Genomic DNA, 20,421 nt, shown 5'->3' with positions numbered 1-20,421 from the left:
TTAATGTTTTTAATGACACATCCATTCCAAGATCTTTACAAAAAGCAACCTAGTACTGGTTATTTCCTGGAAAAAACAATTAAGAAAGCCTCTATACATTTTGTGTAGCTATCATGCTGTAGTTATTAGATTGAAACTAACCCCCCGTTCACACATAGACGCCACTTCTACAACGATCAAAGTTTGGCCGAAAACGTGGCTGATCGTGACAAATTGCAGGAGAAACGTAGTGGGGTCTTCATAAGCGCAGTATAAACTCGGTAAAGTCTTCATGATCGGAGAGCTCTACGCTCTCCATACGTTTATTTTGAACATGCTCAAAACGAACGTAGCGGTACCATGGCCAACAATATTCGGTGTATATATATAGGGGCATTGTAGTACGGTCAAAATGAAGACCATAATTTGCCAAATGCTCGATTTAGACTCTGATCGGCCTCGATCTGCCCAGATCCAAACCTTTTTCATACAGTGGCTTGATCGGGTTGATCGTCGTAAAGACGCAGCTCTGTGAGAACGGGGGGTTACCACTCGGATGCGCACTTTCTTTGAAGTATTTATTATCCCATACAAAATCAAATTCAATTGATTACTTTTCTTACTAAAATTCTAATTTAAAGGCTTCATTTCCAACCATAAGATTCTGATCAGAAGCAAACAGCATAAAACATTAACAGACTGCCAGTTACTCTCAGTCTGTTCTGGTGTCATGCTATTTGCACATAGCCATTTTACTTAGCGTCTGAGCTGGAAATGGTTAACCAACCAACCAATGTCTTATACAGCACATCAACCAAGACCACATCCAGGCCAACAAAAAGGCGTTCGTGTGTCACTGGTCGGAGTGCAGCCGAGAGGAGAAGCCATTCAAGGCCCAATACATGCTGGTCGTACACATGAGGAGACACACAGGGGAGAAACCACACAAGTGCACTGTATGTACTTCTTTAATCATGGTTACAGGAAGGTTGTTGTCATGGTTACAGGAGGGTTGTTTCCATGATTACAGGACTCTTGACATGTTAATATGATGGAAGTTGTCACAGTTTCAAGAGGGTTGTTACCATGCTTACAAAAATAAGTTAATATGGTTACTTAAAGGTTGAGACCATGGTTGCATGAAGGTTGTTACCATGTAAACATGAAGGTAGTAACCATGGGTACGGGAGCTTTGTTATCATGGTAACATGTCCAAAAGTAACATGATTACAGGTAGGTATTGATAATAAAAATGGTTGTTACAAAGGTTTACATGATAGTGATAACCATGGTTACTAGAGAACTACTCTTCATTAAATGAAATTAGTTAAAAATGGTTACAGAAAAGATTTAACCATGGTTTTAGAAGTTTAGTAAATATGATTCAAGGAGGGTTGTTACCTTGGTTTCAAGAGGGGTGTTTGATTTTATAAATGTTTCTACCATGTTCAGAGGATGGTTTTTACCATCGCTATGTATAGGTAGTTAAAGTGGATTTGTTTTCTCTTGGTTACATGATGAAATTGAATCTAAGTTACATAAGGGTTGCTCTGGATGGAAGTTTCTATGGTAACATAAGGGCTGTTACCATGGCTACAATATGTTTGTAACAATGGTTACAAGAAGTTTGTTACTTTGATATAAATACTCTTTTATAAATCAATGAGTCAGTTGTTATGTTGTAATATTTACTTTGAAGGATATGAATTAATTGGGAAATAATTTTTAAATATTCATTTTTCCATGTTAGACTATATTTGAATATTCGATTTTAAAGGGACTGTCAACCACGACAACGAAGACAAAAAAAGTTGTAAAATACCGTATTTTTTTTACAATTATTAGTTTATATTGATTAAAATATCACAACTGGTAAAATATTACAATACTTTAAAAAAAAAAATAAGTTTTCATATTTTTTGTATATTTGGTAATAAATTGTACTGGGAATGTCTACCAGGTAACTACCAGTTAACAATAAATAACGCCAGTAGATTGATCATCATCGTCAAGTGGTAAACCCAGGAATGCAAAGCGTGCATGCGTAGTAAATTGTATATATTATATATATAAAATGATCAATCTACTTGCGTTATTTATAGTGTGTATCTTGTTATTTCACCTATTTTCGCAATGTTCTTTCGATTTCACATCGCAAAATTTTATTACCGAATATACTGAAAATATGAACTTTTTTCAAGTAATGTAATATATCAGTCGTGATATTTTAATCATTATAAACTAATAATTGTTAAAAAAAAAAGGTATTTAAGAACTTTTATTTTTTGTCAATCGCGTGGTTGACAGTCCCTTTAAAGCACAAGATTAAATATCTGAACTTTAAAATGGTGACAAAGTTATGTTCTTTATCATCATGAGTACCTCTACCAAATGTATGCTGACATAGTCGTGCTAAAATGTAAAAAAAATATTTGGTATCTAAAGTTTCAAAACTATCAATGGTTATTTCCTTATGTTTTCTTGTTCAGTTTGAGGGCTGTTCGAAGGCATATTCCCGTCTGGAGAACCTGAAGACCCATCTGCGCAGTCACACTGGCGAGAAGCCTTATATGTGTGAGTTTCCAGGATGTACCAAGGCATTCAGTAACGCCAGCGACCGGGCCAAACATCAGAACCGGACACACTCTAACGCTGTATGTTGAGTTAGGAATAGTCTGTACTCTTGTTATAAATGAGGCCATGCTTGTTTCCCCTTAACTCTAGTACCTTAAAAAAAATCAAATTAAATTTAAGACCTTTCTTGCTAGATTTGTGTTTTAAAGGCTGAATTTCCAACAGAAGATACTGATTAGCAGCAAACTGCATCAAACCTGAACAGACTGACAGTTACTCACAGGCTGTTCTGGTGTCATGCTTGTTACATATAGCTATTTTTTTCTTTTCAGGGTTAAATTATTCAAAACCGGTATAAAACTAAAATAGTTGGTTCCTTTTTACAGTTCCTTACAAATGGTGTCACATTTTTTGTTCAATTGTTTGATATGAATAAATATGTTTTTAGTATTGCAAACATTTTAATTGCAAATAATCTGTGTTATCTGTTTATTTGGGATACATGTACTTATCTTAATAACTCTTACCAGTCATTAGACTTTGTATTCAGACCAAACAAGAAAAAACAAGGAAATCAACAGTTTTATTCTACCATAATAATGGAGGAGCTTGATGATCTGAAAACAAATATTTAAAAAAATACAATAAAAAGTAACATTTAACTTAAAAAAACTTTTTTTTGTATCATAATTATTTGACAAATATCCCATGGTAAAGAGAAAACATGTGTGTTTTAAAAACATGAGTGTGAATTTCTCTGCATATCTACTCGCGTTTTTGGAAACTGTTTGTTTGTGGATACATACTTCTTTGCAAGTGTTCTCCTAAGCTTTTCAGCCTTTATCTTTCAAACTTGCAGGCAGTGTTCCTTATGATATGATGTTGTGTATTTGTGATTGTTATTATCCTAAAACATACATAGGCTGTGCCCCCTTTTTAACTTATACATCCTATGGCATCATTTTTTCTAAATTTAAATTTTGCAAAATAACTTCTGAAACAACAAAGTACATGGTACTTTCATTTGGTATAAAACATCATACACTAGGTCTCTACAATATGCACATGTTGCCCCTGTGGTAAACACAGGCCAGGCCCTGGGTTTCATAGGGGTTATAGACTTATAGCATAAACACTTTCAAAATATTGTCCTCTTAAAAGACCTCCATTTGATCCATGTTGTTGAGTGGTAGCCTGGTATTCACATCCCATTTATAGTGCAAAGTGCATTGATACCATGTCTTCATATTCAGAAACCTTATGTGTGCAAGGCAGCTGGCTGCACAAAGAGGTACACTGACCCGAGCTCTCTTCGCAAGCACGTGAAGACCGTGCATGGACCGGAGTTCTACGCCAATAAGAAGCACAAAGGGGACGGCACCTACTCGTGTAAACAGGAGAAGAAGGAGGAAACGGATGAGGTAGGCATGTTTGAAAGAGGACATAAAATATGTGTCACATGGAAAGGCAGGTGTGGAAAGGATCATAGAAACATGTATCAGTTGGGTAGGCAGATGTGACAAGGAACATAGTAACATGAGAAACATGGGTAGGCAGGGGTGAAAAGGTACATAGAAACATGTGTCACATTGGTAGGCAGGTGTGAAAAGGAACATGGAAACATGTGTCACATTGATGACAGGTGTTAAAATGAACATAGAATCACCGGTCACATGGGTGGCCAAAGAAACATGCAGCATTTGGGTGGCTTTAAGGCTGTATCAGAAGTTTATTTGAGCTGTGTCATGAAAAATGAGTCTAATGCCATATGCAACAAGACCAGCCTGGAATTGTGCTGCACAATATATTGTGCTATAGCAGACAGCGGAGCTCCTGACCAAGCTTCTACAGCTTAAGGAATAAGACCCATTTTTGCATGATGCAGCTTCTTTAATGTACGTGCATTTGGTTTACGTTTTCCATTTGTGCAATACTTTTTGGCAAATGACTTCTTTTCTGAAGTTATGGACTTATGGTTATAAATGAAGGTTTCTCATGTATTGATTCAACTTAAGTTTTTTAATATTGTATGTTGTTCTCTAACCAGTTTCATTTCTTACATTTTTTATTCTGTTTCATTGCATGTTTAGTTTATAAAGTTGAAAAGTAAAATAGACAGTATCAGTGACATTCAACTAGACGATAGCCAGAATATCCTTGATCATTTTATATCAGTAAATACTGTGTTTCTACCCTTCAGCCGAGAGATGACAGTACAGAGGAGGGTCGTGCAGGTGTGGAGCAGTGTACCTCAGTAGGGTCTACACATGGGGCCAGTGGGGACAGGCGCAGTTCACAAGTAAACATAATGGTGAATCAGGCATGCACTTACCTTAAATACCAGTGTGTTGCCTGTCTCAATATTAATTTGCAAATTGTACAGATTTATTATTTTTCAAATGTGTTTGTCATCTTTTTGACACTTCAATCCACAAACCACATTCTGTTGACACTTAGATGCAGGTAAGAAATCAAAGACCAGAACGTTTTTAGGGAGAAATTTGTGGTTGGTAATACACAATTTTTGAATGTAGTGGATACAGGTACTAAAGAGATTTTTATGTCCCCCGCCACTATAGTGGGGGACATATTGTTTTTGCCCTGTCTGTTGGTTGGTTTGTGTGTTTGTTTGTGCAAACTTTAACATTTGCAATAACTTTTGCAATATTGAAGATAGCAACTTCATATTTGGCATGCATGTGTATCTCATGGAGCTGCACATTTTGAGTGGTGAAAGGTCAATGTCAAGGTCATCCTTCAAGGTCAAAGGTCAAATATATTGGTCAAAATCGCTCATTTAATGTACACTTTTGCAATATTGAAGATAGCAACTTGATATTTTGCATGCATGTGTATCTCATGGAGCTGCACATTTTGAGTGGTGAAAGGTCAAGGTCATCCTTCAAGGTCAAAGGTCAAATATATGGGGACAAAGTGTTTCACAAACACATCACTTGTTTACTTATAAATTTATATCGAAATAAAATGGAAGCAGACACTTTTCAGTTTGGGAGTATTGTGGTATAAAGAGATCAGGTTTCCACTGTATTTAGAAATCCATTTTTCACCTGCATAAAGTGATATTATGAGTTTGTTATGTCTCTCCCACAGGACACAGTGGGCTCTGTTATTCAGCAGCACCCATCACCTCAGAGCAGTCCGGAGGTGAATGTGACCAACAACCTGAAGTCTGACCTTGACGATCATGTGACCTCAGGAGGGTCACAGGTGGTCACCATGGTTACCCAGAGTGTTGAAGCGGAGGAGGAGGTTGACGTACCGGAACCAGACGAGGCTGATGTAAGTTGTACATCTTGGATGCTGACAAAAGTAGCCAGGGACCATTCTTATTTGCTAACCGACGGGCTAATCAGGGATGACACTTTCTGCTTTTATCAAATTGTATGTTTAAAGGAAGTTTCTCCCAAATGACAATTGTGTCCAGGTGGAACTTTATGAACAAGGCTCAAATGTAAACGTACTGAGCAAAATATAGAACTATTGCTTGTAAACATTTGTTATTCTCTTATTTTAATTCCACTTGTCATTGTTATCAAATCCATTTCAAACATGAAGAAAATAGTTAAGTCGTTCCATAAATATTACAGTATCTTTCATGTTAGTGTTCACTAACACCATGCATATTTTCTTTGTAGGTACCTGGCTCTGATAATCTTGTAGTTATTCGACAGAACCGAGTGAATTCCAGTCGCACATTGCACAAGAGAAACATACAGAAAAACTTAGCTCTACTACCACCTGTTGGAAATAATAGTAAGTGTTGGATAATATTCAAAGGACAAAATGGAAACAAAATGTTCACAATATAGGACAGAGGGGGTAATCACTCAACAAACAAAATGGCGACGTCCATGCTGAGACATGTATTTTTCACCGTTTTATACTGTTTATTACTTTGATTAATTCTTAAAATGCTGCTCACTGTCCAGCCATATTGGCAAGAAAGTGATAAGCGTTTATATCTATTAATATTCACTCTATATCTTGAATTTACTCACTGCGAATGTTCTTAGCAGGAGTTGTAATAGTGTGATCTGCTAAGAAATTTTGCAGTTGAGATATAGATCTTATATTGATATGAAATAAACGCTTATCACTTTTTCGCCCATATGACTTGAAAGTGAGCAGCATTTAAACAATTAAAACAAGTAATAAGAGGCATAAAACTGCGAAAAATATCTGTCTTGGCATGGACGTTGCCATTTTGTTTGTTGCATGATTCCCCCCTCTGGAGGGTAACAGATAATACTGCAGAGAGTAATGTGAGAGCTAGGGTATTTATTATATTGTACCAAACAAACATGCTGTAATTTTATTACAAAAGCAGTCTGAAGTGCATAAGGAAGTCTTTACCATTATACATTTGTTATTAACATTTAAATAAGTGCCAATAATTAGCTTAACCAGAATTCGGGAAAGTGATGTAACTAGTTTTTGGCCCACATTTACATTAAAAATTATAGCCTTCAATGGGCATGGCTTTAATACATCTGTGATTCAGTAAATATAAAACATTGACAGGGTTAAAACCATATATTATCTTTGCAATTGCACACAAAAATCCTGTCTTTAGTATGTGGTCCTCCTTTGGGTTATTAGGGGATAATTGTATGCTTTCATGTTTGGTCTAACTAAAAATTGACTAAATAACAACATCCATGAAAATAATTAAATCAAAGGAAGAAATCTAACCTCAATTCCTTTGTAGTTTTATGTCAAACAAATAGATATCAAAAATATTATTAATATAATTAAATTTGTATATTTAACATCAATTTATGTGGTATTTTTCCCCTGCTTTTGGTCCTCTATTTATATTATTTCTCTTTATTGACAACACATGTTTCTCTGCCACAGAGGTGCGTAAGGAGGGTAGTGGTCCAGTCCAGACGTCTATCACTGATCTCAAACCTCCTGCTGCCCCCAACCACACCAGCAAACGCATCGCTGCTGATCTCCATGGTAACTAAATACCCTTATATTTTTTATAATAAAATTCTATATTATCCTTGCTCTGAGGAAATGGTTTTCAATACAGGAATGACACTTCCCCGCTTTTCAATACAGGGATGACACTTCCCCGCTTTTCAATACAGGGATGACACTTCCCTGCTTTTCAATACAGGGATGACACTTCCCCGCTTTTCAATACAGGGATGACACTTCCCCGCTTTTCAATACAGGGATTACACTTCCCCGCTTTTCGATACAGGGATGACACTTTCCCGCTTTTTAATACAGGGATGACACTTCTCCGCTTTTCAATACAGGGATGACACTTCCCCGCTTTTCAATACAGGGATTACACTTCCCTGCTTTTCAATACAGGGATGACACTTCCCCGCTTTTCAATACAGGGATGACACTTCCCCGCTTTTCAATACAGGGATGACACTTCCCCGCTTTTCAATACAGGGATGACACTTCCCCGCTTTTCAATACAGGGATGACACTTCCCCGCTTTTCAATACAGGGATGACACTTCCCCGCTTTTCAATACAGGGATGACACTTCCCCGCTTTTCAATACAGGGATGACACTTCCCCGCTTTTAAATACAGGGATGACACTTCCCCGCTTTTACACTTCCCCGCTTTTAAAGTATTTTTGTATGTAAAGGAAGTCTCTTCTTATCCAAAATCCACAGACTAATGCGTGCAGACACTTTATGCACATGCATCAAACCCCCTTTTAGTGAAGACACTTTATGCACATGCATCAAACCCCCTTTTAGTGAAGACAATTTATGCACATACATCAAACCCCCTTTTAGTGAAGACACTTTATGCACATACATCAAACCCCCTTTTAGAGAAGACACTTTATGCACATGCATCAAACCCCCTTTTAGTGAAGACACTTTATGCACTTGCATCAAACCCCCTTTTAGTGAAGACACTTTATGCACTTGCATCAAACCCCCTTTTAGTGAAGACACTTTATGCACTTGCATCAAACCCCCTTTTAGTGAAGACACTTTATGCACTTGCATCAAACCCCCTTTTAGTGAAGACACTTTATGCACATGCATCAAACCCCCTTTTAGTGAAGACACTTTATGCACATGCATCAAACCCCCTTTTAGTGAAGACACTTTATGCACATGCATCAAACCCCCTTTTAGTGAAAACACTTTATGCACTTGCATCAAACCCCCTTTTAGTGAAGACACTTTGTGCACATGCATCTAACCCCCTTTTAGTGAAGACACTTTATGCACATGCATCAAACCCCCTTTTAGTGAAGACACTTTATGCACATGCATCTAACCCCCTTTTAGTGAAGACACTTTATGCACATACATCAAACCCCCTTTTAGTGAAGACACTTTATGCACATGCATCAAACCCCCTTTTAGTGAAGACACTTTATGCACATGCATCAAACCCCCTTTTAGTGAAGACACTTTATGCACATGCATCAAACCCCCTTTTAGTGAAAACACTTTATGCACTTGCATCAAACCCCCTTTTAGTGAAGACACTTTATGCACATGCATCTAACCCCCTTTTAGTGAAGACACTTTATGCACTTGCATCAAACCCCCTTTTAGTGAAGACACTTTATGCACATGCATCAAACCCCCTTTTAGTGAAGACACTTTATGCACATGCATCAAACCCCCTTTTAGTGAAGACACTTTATGCACATGCATCAAACCCCCTTTTAGTGAAAACACTTTATGCACTTGCATCAAACCCCCTTTTAGTGAAGACACTTTATGCACATGCATCTAACCCCCTTTTAGTGAAGACACTTTATGCACATGCATCAAACCCCCTTTTAGTGAAGACACTTTATGCACATGCATCTAACCCCCTTTTAGTGAAGACACTTTATGCACATGCATCTAACCCCCTTTTAGTGAAGACACTTTATGCACTTGCATCAAACCCCCTTTTAGTGAAGACACTTTATGCACATGCATCTAACCCCCTTTTAGTGAAGACACTTTATGCACTCGCATCAAACCCCCTTTTAGTGAAGACACTTTATGCACATGCATCAAACCCCCTTTTAGTGAAAACACTTTATGCACATGCATCAAACCCCCTTTTAGTGAAGACACTTTATGCACATGCATCAAACCCCCTTTTAGTGAAGACACTTTATGCACATGCATCAAACCCCCTTTTAGTGAAGACACTTTATGCACTTGCATCAAACCCCCTTTTAGTGAAGACACTTTATGCACATGCATCAAACCCCCTTTTAGTGAAGACACTTTATGCACTTGCATCAAACCCCCTTTTAGTGAAGACACTTTATGCACTTGCATCAAACCCCCTTTTAGTGAAGATACTTTATGCACATGCATCAAACCCCCTTTTAGTGAAGACACTTTATGCACTTGCATCAAACCCCCTTTTAGTGAAGACACTTTATGCACATGCATCAAACCCCCTTTTAGTGAAGACACTTTATGCACTTGCATCAAACCCCCTTTTAGTGAAGACACTTTATGCACATGCATCAAACCCCCTTTTAGTGAAGACACTTTATGCACATGCATCAAACCCCCTTTTAGTGAAGACACTTTATGCACATGCATCAAACCCCCTTTTAGTGAAGACACTTTATGCACTTGCATCAAACCCCCTTTTAGTGAAGACACTTTATGCACTTGCATCAAACCCCCTTTTAGTGAAGACACTTGATGCACATGCATCAAACCCCCTTTTACCAGAGTCAGGCTCACATTAATACAATATTAATGACATGTTCTCAGACACTTTAACCTTTGAAAACTAACAAGAACTATTTAGTGATTAACTATAAACAGTTGCTTTAAATAATATTTTTAATCTATGTTATTTTTGTCATCTTCAAATTTGGCCCGCCTATGCAAAGGATGCCAAGATCGGTCTTATTCCAAATTTATTATTATCACATCATGTAATCAGTTTTATTTGCTAGAGGTGCTTTAGCCTTTTTATGAAAACAATAAAAGGAAGACTTTATGAACGACAATTTGACACAATAATTCATTTAAAATTGCACAATATTTTTTATTTTTAACATTTATATACATTTAAAATTTTAAATCCGTATTATTTGTGTTTGAGCATTTTTACTTTATCTTTCAGTTATATATGTAGCATACCCTTCTGTTTTAGGGGACTCTCACAATGGCAATTCATTCAGATCCAGGAGGGACAGTGCAACCAGTACATTAAGTTCATGCTTCAGTAGCCTGCGGTCTGACAACAGTCCAAACCCCTTTGGCAGCCTTGCATCCAGTCGCCGTAGCAGCGAACTGTCCACCAATCGTCTCAGTGTAACAAACTCACCCTACGAGTACGACATCACAGGTAATCGGCCCTACCACCCTCGGCGGTCCTGCAACAGTGACAGCAGTAGTGCCAATATGAGTCACATGGAGGCCCAGTTTCAGAAGACGTACCTTGGCAGTCAGCCAAGTCTGCCCCCTGCCCAGCCGGCCAACTCTGTCAACATGTGCACTCCCAGCAACAGGTATCAGCAGGAGAGAATTGCACGCTTTCTGGCGGCACGTCAGGACATGTGTTATGCAAGAAACAGTTCCACTAGCACGCCCTCTGGTACCCCTCTGCCTCATGACCTGGCTAACAGGGATGCCAGAAGGGCCAGTGATCCAGTCAGAGCCATGGACCAGAATTACGAAGGTTCACATAAGAACTTGCAGCGGTTCCATAGTCTGAACATGGGCAAACCGCTGCCTGTGCCACCCCATGGGACAAGGTCATTGCGTCACAAGTCGGGCTCATTCAACTCATCTCGAAGTAGCATAGCAACCGACCCTGACCATAGCAATGGTGCTGACGAGTTTGACAGTTCTGTCATGGACACTGACACAGAGGCGGGCCTGGAAGACAAGATGCTAGAGGACAGTGAGGACATGATCATACCAGATGACATGAGACGGTTCCTTAACGAACGCTACGGAGACGGTCACTCGCTGTATTCATATGATCCAAACTCGTTGACTGAATCAGAAATATTTTATTTGCAGCAAGGTGGGCAAATTAATAATGGAAATAGTGGAAACCAACAACAGACTGGATTGCCAGGTGGATTGGCTCAAAGTTCTCAAATGGATGGATCTAATAATAGTGGTAACAATAGTGGGCAGTGTAGTAGGAATAATTCAGTTCAGGGAATGCAGAATTTCTATAGTGCTAATAGTGGTGCATCATGTGTAGAACAGTTTGTGGATAAGACCGTGTGTAACATGAATAACCTTGGCAACCAGGTCAACATGCAACAACAGTTGTCCAGGGAGAACACTGCCGCCTGGGTTGAACGCCAAAATTCTCAAAATCTACCTCAGCCAATGGGAATGCTCCCAAATCTACACCAGGGTCAAGGTAATGTGTCACCGAGGTCAAATGTCATGACTTCACATCCAAATAGAAAAGATGTGTGTGCAAATGATATGAGCAGTAACCAAAGAAACTGGGTGAACAGCAACAACGGTATGCAGCAGAATGCAGGTGCTATGTCCAATATGATGATGAACAATGGCCTTGCTCCCATGATGCAATCCCCAGTGCCTAGCAACACGCCCGTACCTCACCCACCTAGAACACCAAAGTCCAGCAACTCCGCCACATCCCACCATCATAATACCATGAAAATGAATAATCAAATGCATATGAATCTTACCCATAACACGAGAATTGGCAGCAACCCGATGATGGGGCTGAACTCCCCGCAGCCAAAGGTGGAACGATCCAGTCCCCAGGTGCAGGTTCCCCATATTAGTCAGTCACAGATACCACCTAGAGCAAAGGCTGCAAGCAGGAACCAGATGATAATGCCGCAGGACCAGATGCAGCAACAACAGATGATGATGATGCCTCCAATGCAGCAACAGATGATGCAAAACTACATGTTCAATGGAAACATGCCCAGTAACATGAATGGTAACTTTAATGCAAAAATGCTGTATGGTTACGGTCCAATGACAATGCAGCAATATCATTATCAACAGCAGCAGCAACATCAACAACAGCAATTTCAGCAGCAGCAACAACAGTATTTGAATGTGCCATTCAATGGTGCCATGCATAATTTAGGATATAACCCTGGTTGCCAGCAAAGCACACAAGACCAAAGGTCACAGTTCAGTAAACTTGAAATGTCGCCTGGATGTAACCAGGTAACGAGTTCCACTGATGTCGTTGAGAGCAGGCAAGAACCAGAAGCGCCACCTATTGAAAACTTCATGGAAAATCTTAACTCCATCTCAGCGGAAAACTTCATGGATAATATTAACTCCATTTCGCAGGAGAATTTCAATGGGGTTTATAGTCCCACTGCATTGAGTAATCGATCAAACTCACAAGTGTCAAGATACAGTGCCGCATTGATGAATACTTCGAACATGGTGGTGAACGACATGAGTTCCACTCTCATGCAACTGGCAGAAGAGAATAAATACTGGAGCAGGCGACATTGATGCTGTTAAACTTGTTTTCTTGTTCACTCATTTTGCAGCTAAACGTCTTGTTGGTTTGTTATTGTTATTTTTGTGTTTGGTAAATTGTCTGCCCTCTACCATATTTTATTTCCTTGTCTTCAAAAAGGAGTTGTTGTTTTTTTATTTGAAGACTACATATAAGATTTTTATGAATACTTTTGGGAAAGGAAAAAAAGAAATTAATTTACTTAATCTTAGATTTCTCTTTAATCAAAATTCAGTAAATGCAATCAGTCTGTTAGGGACACCTCATTATTCTTACAGATGTTTTAATAAAAACTTAGTCATTATAATGCATATATAGAGTATATTTGTTGGATTCTGTGGATTATCGATTTTAATTCACGAGTGATCATAGAAAATAATATTTTCACGAGTGGCACAGCCACGAGTGAAAATATATGTTTTTTATGATCACGAGTGAATTAAAATCGATATTCTACCGAATCCAACAAATTTTCTTTTTATTTTATGCCTGTTTTAACAGTTTATATACCTTGTTAAAGAGTTTTACTAAAGAATTTTGCTGGGATAATGACGTCATTTCGTCAAAGAAATGACGTCATTTCACAGTAAACAGTGAAAATTATCGATAATTTTCACTGATAATTTTCATTGTTTGAACAGTGAAATTATCAGTTTTAATTCACTGATATTTCCCTTTAAACCACCAGAAAGCATAAAATAACAAAATATTATTCTAGAAATCCAAGTTAAAGGGTAAATGTTTAAAACCAGAATTGAATGTAAATTATCTAATTGTATTAAACGAAACCTGTTATACTAAGTTGTGTACATGTATATGTATTAAGATTTGCATCTGTGTCAAAGGCATTTAAATGTTACTTGCTTATTTGAGCTCACCTGAGCACAATGCGCCCATGTTGAGCTTTTGTGATGGCTTTTTGTCCGTCCTGCGTCAGCAACATTTGCCTTGTGAACACTCAAGAAGCCTTTTATTAATCCTTGTGAACACTAGAGTTCACATTAATTGCCCAATCTTCATGAAATATGCACAGTACTTTTGTCCCAATGGTGCATCAACTGAGTAATTTGAAACTGCTTTGCAAAATGATTCAGGAGAAGAAGGCCACTTTTATTGCCCAATCTTCATGAATCTTTCTCAGAACATGTTTCCAAATGATATATCAACTGAGTTCAACACTTGACCACATGGGGTAATAAACATGGTCTCATTGTTAATAAAAAAATGATCTAATGATTTCTTAGCTGAGTGAAATATGATTCCAGTCCATTCAAAAAGCTACTAAGAGGCAATGAAGTTTGCCCTTTTCTGGCTTTAATAAAATCATTTGAACACTCTAGAATTCTTATTCATAACCCATCCATTATGAAACTTGCTACAAATATTTTATAAATTGTGTTGTTATGATATGTGAACTGAGTTATAAAGGATTGAGGTTTAATTTAAACATGTCTGCCACATGTCCAGTGGAAGGTTTATTGTGACATCCAGTGAACACAACCTGTTCAGAAACAGCTAAGTTCCTGAGGTCTCAGGTGAGCACCTTATGGCTTGTGCCCCCCTTGTTTTGCTGTAAATATTTGTTTCAAATGTTACATGACATTTTATCATAGATAAATACCGGTAATTGTTATTGTGTTCAAGATTAGCATTTTATTTTGTATGATTGATAATCATTTTTAAGAAGTAGTTTGCTTTGTATCAGGCTTTATACTGCAGTGAATGGACTTACATGCAGGATTGAACAACTTCCGAGTCTTCATGAAAAACTTCATTCAAGCACTTTCAAACAGTAGTTTGGTTCAATATTTCCCTATTCTTAACCCTTACAGTGCTGGAACCGAATTTTGAAGGCCTTTGCAAACAGTTTGGATCCAGATGAGACGCCACAGAATGTGGCGTCTCATCTGGATCCAAACTGTTTGCTATTCTGATAGTATTCTTTGAAAAAAATCGAAGAAAATGCTAATTTTAGAAATTCAGCAGACGACATTTTAGCAGATGACAAATTTCCCAGCATGCAAAGGGTTAATGCATGTTCTGTTAAAGATGCTAAATTAAAAGGATGTTTATCTCAAATTTTTACACATACCTAGCTATTTAGTTACTTTAGTAAAAGGATAATTTGGAAGTTTTCAAGTATTGTGTTTTGTATGCTAATAGTAAGGAATTTCTTATACAAGTAAGTGCTCATTCTCAAAAAGTGCTTTACACTTTGTGCTATTATATCTTTACACATGTATGTGCCTTAAATATCTTTATGCCCTTATCTTCTTTAGAGTTGGATTTTATATGGTAGAAACCTACTTCAAAATAATTAAATTTTCACATTTTGCATTTTATGTCATATGGTTTAAAAATTGATTTGATATGTCAGCATAATGCATTCACTTCATATGTGAGTCACGGAGGTAATAACTTTGTTAATATCATTCAGAATTCTTTATATAATGTTGAAAAAATGTCATTACAAATTCATCTTTGCGTCACTATTTTATTTATTATATAGCAAATAAGTTTGTTGAAATACAATTTCAGGACATTTTTAATACTTTATACGCAATGTATATAATGCATTGATATTACCCTAAAAGAATCTCAGATTTATGTTCAATATAATATTTGTTTTAGATTTGTTTTCTTTAATGACTCTAAGTCAGTTAAGTCTATGTTTATTTTTAACAAAATTAATTTGTCTTGTTTCATGTTGTTTTATCTTATGCTTATTTTTAAACATTCTCTTAAAGACAAACATCTTTCTGCAATTTATTTTGTGAACAACAATACTACTTTCAGACAAATTTCACAGAGGATAGCATTTATTAAATATGTTTATTGTAAATAAATAGATAAATCTCCAAAACTGCACATTTAAACTCTAGATTTACTCCGTTTACAAACTATTTTTATTACATAGTGATTGACCTCCAGTTTTATAATGTTCTTGGAACATATGCATTTAAGTCTTAAAAACATATTTTGTCTTCCAGACGACCATTTTCTCTTCAATGGTGCATTTTTACTTTAATGTTATATGTTTATGCATTTACTTGTTACAATGCAATTGTTAAGTGTGATTGTTAATGGAGAGTGCCTTAAGAGTCAAACTTATTTGATGTTCATCGATTCGTTTATGAATTCATGTCATATATGTTATCATTTGATGGCAGTTATGTGAATTATTTTTTAACAATTTAATTTAAAGAACACGTCATTATATTATCACTATATGTGGTATTTGTTGGTAGGTTTCATATGTTTATCATTAAAATTTCTTCATAACATCACGTGCATTGTGTGTGAATAAACATGGCAATTGTCCTAACTATTCTCATTTATTGTCCCCTAACGGTTTCACCAGAGGGGACTTATGGTGTGCGCTCTGTGTGTCTGTCAGTCTGTCACACTTTTCTGGATCCTGCGATAACTTTAAAAGTTCATAATATTTTTTCATGAAACTTGAAACATGGATAGATGGCAATCTGGACATTATGCACGTTCATTTTGTTCCTACGTCAAACATTCTGGTTGCTATAGCAACAAATATATTTTTTTTAATACTGACAATAGCGGAGCCGGTGGGGGACATATATTGCTTGGCAATAGTCTTGTTATGTTCTCTGTTTTGTACACATAATAGTAACATTTGGATAGAGCGTTATTGAATTATTAGATAAAACCTATGAATACAGTTATATGGTCAGACCAAGTATGTAACCAAAAATTAAAGGAGTCTTGTGATGCAGACTACTTTCGTCTAATTATGTTTGAGTATATGTGTTTTTTCCAACTCTTTAATGCACCTCTGAATAAAGCTTTGATATTACTTGTACCATTAATTATAAACTAAACTATCACAATTCCATCTCGTTTTCATTAATAATCCAAGGGTTCCAAACCGCCGTTATTAGTGTATTTTTGCCGGTTGTTTGTTATCATGTTTGGTTTTGACTCATTTCATTTACTGATTCATTGAAAGCATATGCCATATCAATAAACATTATAATACATTGTGGTGCAATAGCTTTGTTATTTCTCCTGGAATTGACTTCTCCCCTGTCGCAGATCTCTAAGCCTATCTGTATGTTGTTTGTCCAAGGGTTTGACTGTGCTTTACTATTATTATCCCCACGTTTTTCGGAGAAAAAGTGGGGATATTGTGGTGATGTGCGTCTGGCCACCTGCTCCTCCTAAACTATTAGCACTAGAACCTTGAAACTTACATACATGGTAGCTATGTGCGACGGTGACAGTGACGGAATTTTGATACGGCCCCTGGGTCAGAAGTTGTGGGGGTTGGGGCTGGGCCGGGTCAGAGATTTTCACTCATTTTTTTATGTTATTTTACATAAACTTCTTCATTTCTGCACCGATTTACTTCAAATTGATACTGAGCCTCTCTTATGACAATACGGTCAATCTCAACTATGCATGGCCCCATTACCAACCCTGGGGCGCCCGGCCAACATAGGCCACGCCCATCCAAAATTGCCTTTTACTATAATTTCTTCATTTCTACACCGATTTACTTCAAATTGATACTGAACCTCTTTTATGACAATACGGTCAATCTCAACTATGCATGGTGCCATTACCAACCCTGGGGCGCCCCGCCCATAATAGGCCACGCCCACTCAAAATTGTATTTTACTATAATTTCTTCATTTCTACACCGATTCACTTCTCATTGATACTGAAGTTCTCTTATGACAATATGGTCAATCTCAACTATGCATGGCCGCCATTACCAACCCTGGGGCGCCCCTGGGTCAAACATGCGGCGTGGGGATACGCGTCGGCCTCTGCCGCGCCATTTCTAGTTTACAACTGAAATAAGGACCCAAGATTGGCATTTCTTTCCATTCCTTAATAGATAGGTATTTATAATTACCATTAAATCTACATAAGTTGTTAGGCATTTTTGCTCACCTGAGCAAATCGAGCTCATAGTGAGCTTTTATCATCATCAGCGCCTGTCTGCTGTCAAAACACAACTTCAAGGACATTCGTAACGAACACTAATTTTTGGTTCGTTACTGATTTAAAAAATTAAAAGAAACACCACATTTTAACTGTAGAGCGAATTACACGTGTATTGGTCTTTCGAATGACTATAATGCTGATCCTGGATTTGACCTTTGACATAGAACTTTCGAATGAGTATAATGCTGATCCTAGATTTGACCTTTGACATAGAACACTGATACGAATACAGATCCCTATCACAGTTAAATGATTATGATATGTAAGTCAGCATAATAATGATTTCTGCCTTGTGTTGTCTATAAACAGTGCGATGATAAGAAAGTCATATTGAGCAAACAGAACAGTCCCACTATCAAGATGACCGACGGAGTTATCAGTCAGTATGATGGCGTGTATGGTCACTATGGTGTATTTATGTCTGTTGTGAAAACGGGCTTCATATGGATGCAAACTTCAGCAAGGTAAAATACATCTGTTAAAACAACACACATTTTCAAGGTTTTAGACAACTTTGTTCTTCCATATAATTGTTTTGTATGTATGCTTAGCCTTATTATCCATTTATGTAAATATGTTTCGTTTATAATTCATGCAGCTATCAGCGCTGTTCTAATCTAAATAATACATCTGCGACATGGTTCATAGTTTGATGGCAACATGTGGATGTTGCAAGTAAATTACTTACAAAATCAATGTTGTTATTGATTATAAATTACTACTGGTCGTCACTGAATATCGTAGCAGAAAGTGAAAAAACATCAGTGTTATAATTGTTAAAATGGAAACATTTTTGAAACGAAGAATAATATGTGTGCACATTTTAAGCTTTACGGTAATAACGCTACCAATCCAGCCCTATATAATATAGGCTAATGCGAGGACAAAAACCCGTTCTCTCTGTGCTTAGTTCCATTTCGGAGGAGGACATTAATGTGACCTTGAGTGTTTTACATTTAAAATTATTCTAACACAGTGAGTAATGTTTTGATGTATTTTACTGGTAAAATAAATACTATGATGACACATTTGAATTGTAAAATGCATTTATGCGACTTCGTGCATTTCAGGTTGGCTTGTTGGTTGGCTGGTTATTACTGAAGACCGTAGCAGCTCAAATATTCAACCAGGCGTCAATCGCGAACTTTTATATCATGCCCCCGCGGTTCGAGAGCGTGTTTGACCCTGCCAGCTTCAACGTCACGATTTCCACGTGTCACGAATCATGCGGTGACCAGTACTTCAACTGCTTCGTCGACACGTGTCAGGACGTCGACGTCGTATCAAATCGACGTCACAGCACCGATAATGATGTCACGAACACTCAGCTCATCAAACTTGTCGACAAACCGGGATTCGTGTCTCGCTTCCTTTATTATTTATCATTTGGACTGGTAGGAAGGGCCAAAGCGCGTGTCGCGCTCGCAAACGACATAGCAATTGAGAAAGTCTCGTCAACGCGTGGTTCCCCGAGAATGTCTGAGAAGGAATGCCACGATGCGTGTCAGCAGACGTTCCGTATTTGCCACAAGGACTGTATATGCAAGCTGCATCCGAGCGAGCCAAGGTGCCAGCCGCCGATGTTGGTGTTCCCCGATGGCCATAAACCCGCCATATTTAGAGCGTACGGGGCCACCGGTAGACCGCCGTACAAGTTTGACTGGACTAATATCGCGTGATTTATCAGTTGATATCATGTCCGAAAACAAAAACCCTTGTGATCAATATAGGCCTCATTCAAATATAATAAACCGATAGAAATCTAACGTCAGTTCATGAGGTGTAAAATGCATATTTTAACAATCAAGATGAGATTGAAGCCTTTGGAAGTTACGGGTTGGGTATTTCATCAATGAGGAAAGAACTCTTTAAAAGAAGCGTATTACATTACTGCAATATAGCCATTTGTCTGTCATGTTATATGCGTTGATCGTTGCTTTTAGATTCTAATAGATCGTCAAGATGGGTGCGCTCTTAATTATTATATATTTTCTTTCGTGAGTGTATATGAAACGCGTAATTAGAAAAAGCCTTGTCAGAAGCTACCCTGATACCGCGACACATTGCGTGCCTTAATAGCGCACAGCGCTATTGTGCAGTAAAGTTAGGAGCTATGCTGGCATAGGACCCATTTTTGCACGACTCTGGTCATATCTTACACGGATGCATACCTGAGCAAAGCTGTATATTTAGTCACTGTCTTCGCCATTTACACGTTTCATAACAAAATATATGCAAAGGTCATTGTCACTTTTCCGTGAAAAAAAAACAAACAGACTAAGCCACACCAAATGGAAACATTGGTCATAGAGATTAATCCACAAAAGCTTTGTTGAGAGCGAGTTGAAATATATGTATATGTTGGGGTTTTATATTTTGGGTTATTACGGAGCGCATATTTGTAGAGAACCCATAGA

The 20,421-nt window shown here is 37.6% G+C and overlaps 2 protein-coding genes across 2 annotated transcripts in view; both read left to right on the top strand.

Moving 5' to 3' along the window:
• LOC127853473 (zinc finger protein GLI4-like) overlaps positions 1 to 17,032 on the top strand; it is a 111,763-nt gene extending 94,731 nt beyond the window's left edge. Inside the window, exons 11-18 of the mRNA XM_052388021.1 lie at positions 786 to 935; positions 2,469 to 2,633; positions 3,807 to 3,974; positions 4,754 to 4,852; positions 5,665 to 5,853; positions 6,210 to 6,327; positions 7,432 to 7,536; positions 10,691 to 17,032. Coding sequence (XP_052243981.1) covers positions 786 to 935; positions 2,469 to 2,633; positions 3,807 to 3,974; positions 4,754 to 4,852; positions 5,665 to 5,853; positions 6,210 to 6,327; positions 7,432 to 7,536; positions 10,691 to 13,014 — 3,318 coding nt within the window. The 3' untranslated portion in view covers positions 13,015 to 17,032. The remainder of the gene's footprint in view (positions 1 to 785; positions 936 to 2,468; positions 2,634 to 3,806; positions 3,975 to 4,753; positions 4,853 to 5,664; positions 5,854 to 6,209; positions 6,328 to 7,431; positions 7,537 to 10,690) is intronic.
• Positions 17,033 to 18,326: 1,294 nt separating this feature from the next.
• On the top strand, positions 18,327 to 19,770 carry LOC127853520 (uncharacterized). Its single transcript, XM_052388077.1, has 2 exons — positions 18,327 to 18,468; positions 19,075 to 19,770. Exons 1-2 carry the CDS (start codon positions 18,448 to 18,450, stop codon positions 19,681 to 19,683), a joined length of 630 nt encoding a protein of 209 aa, XP_052244037.1. The 5' UTR covers positions 18,327 to 18,447; the 3' UTR covers positions 19,684 to 19,770.
• The last annotated feature ends 651 nt before the right edge of the window (positions 19,771 to 20,421 follow it).

The sequence above is a fragment of the Dreissena polymorpha genome, chromosome 12 (assembly GCF_020536995.1).
Source record: "Dreissena polymorpha isolate Duluth1 chromosome 12, UMN_Dpol_1.0, whole genome shotgun sequence".
Taxonomy (NCBI): domain Eukaryota; kingdom Metazoa; phylum Mollusca; class Bivalvia; order Myida; family Dreissenidae; genus Dreissena; species Dreissena polymorpha.
This window is presented reverse-complemented; position numbering and strand designations above follow the sequence as displayed.

Bases quoted from the DNA above. Each gene is read 5' to 3' on its own strand.
- LOC127853520 (XM_052388077.1), top strand. From the start codon at position 18,448: ATGGATGCAAACTTCAGCAAG. The intron at 18,469-19,074 runs GTAAAATACATC...CGTGCATTTCAG, and splicing joins TGGATGCAAACTTCAGCAAG to GTTGGCTTGTTGGTTGGCTG.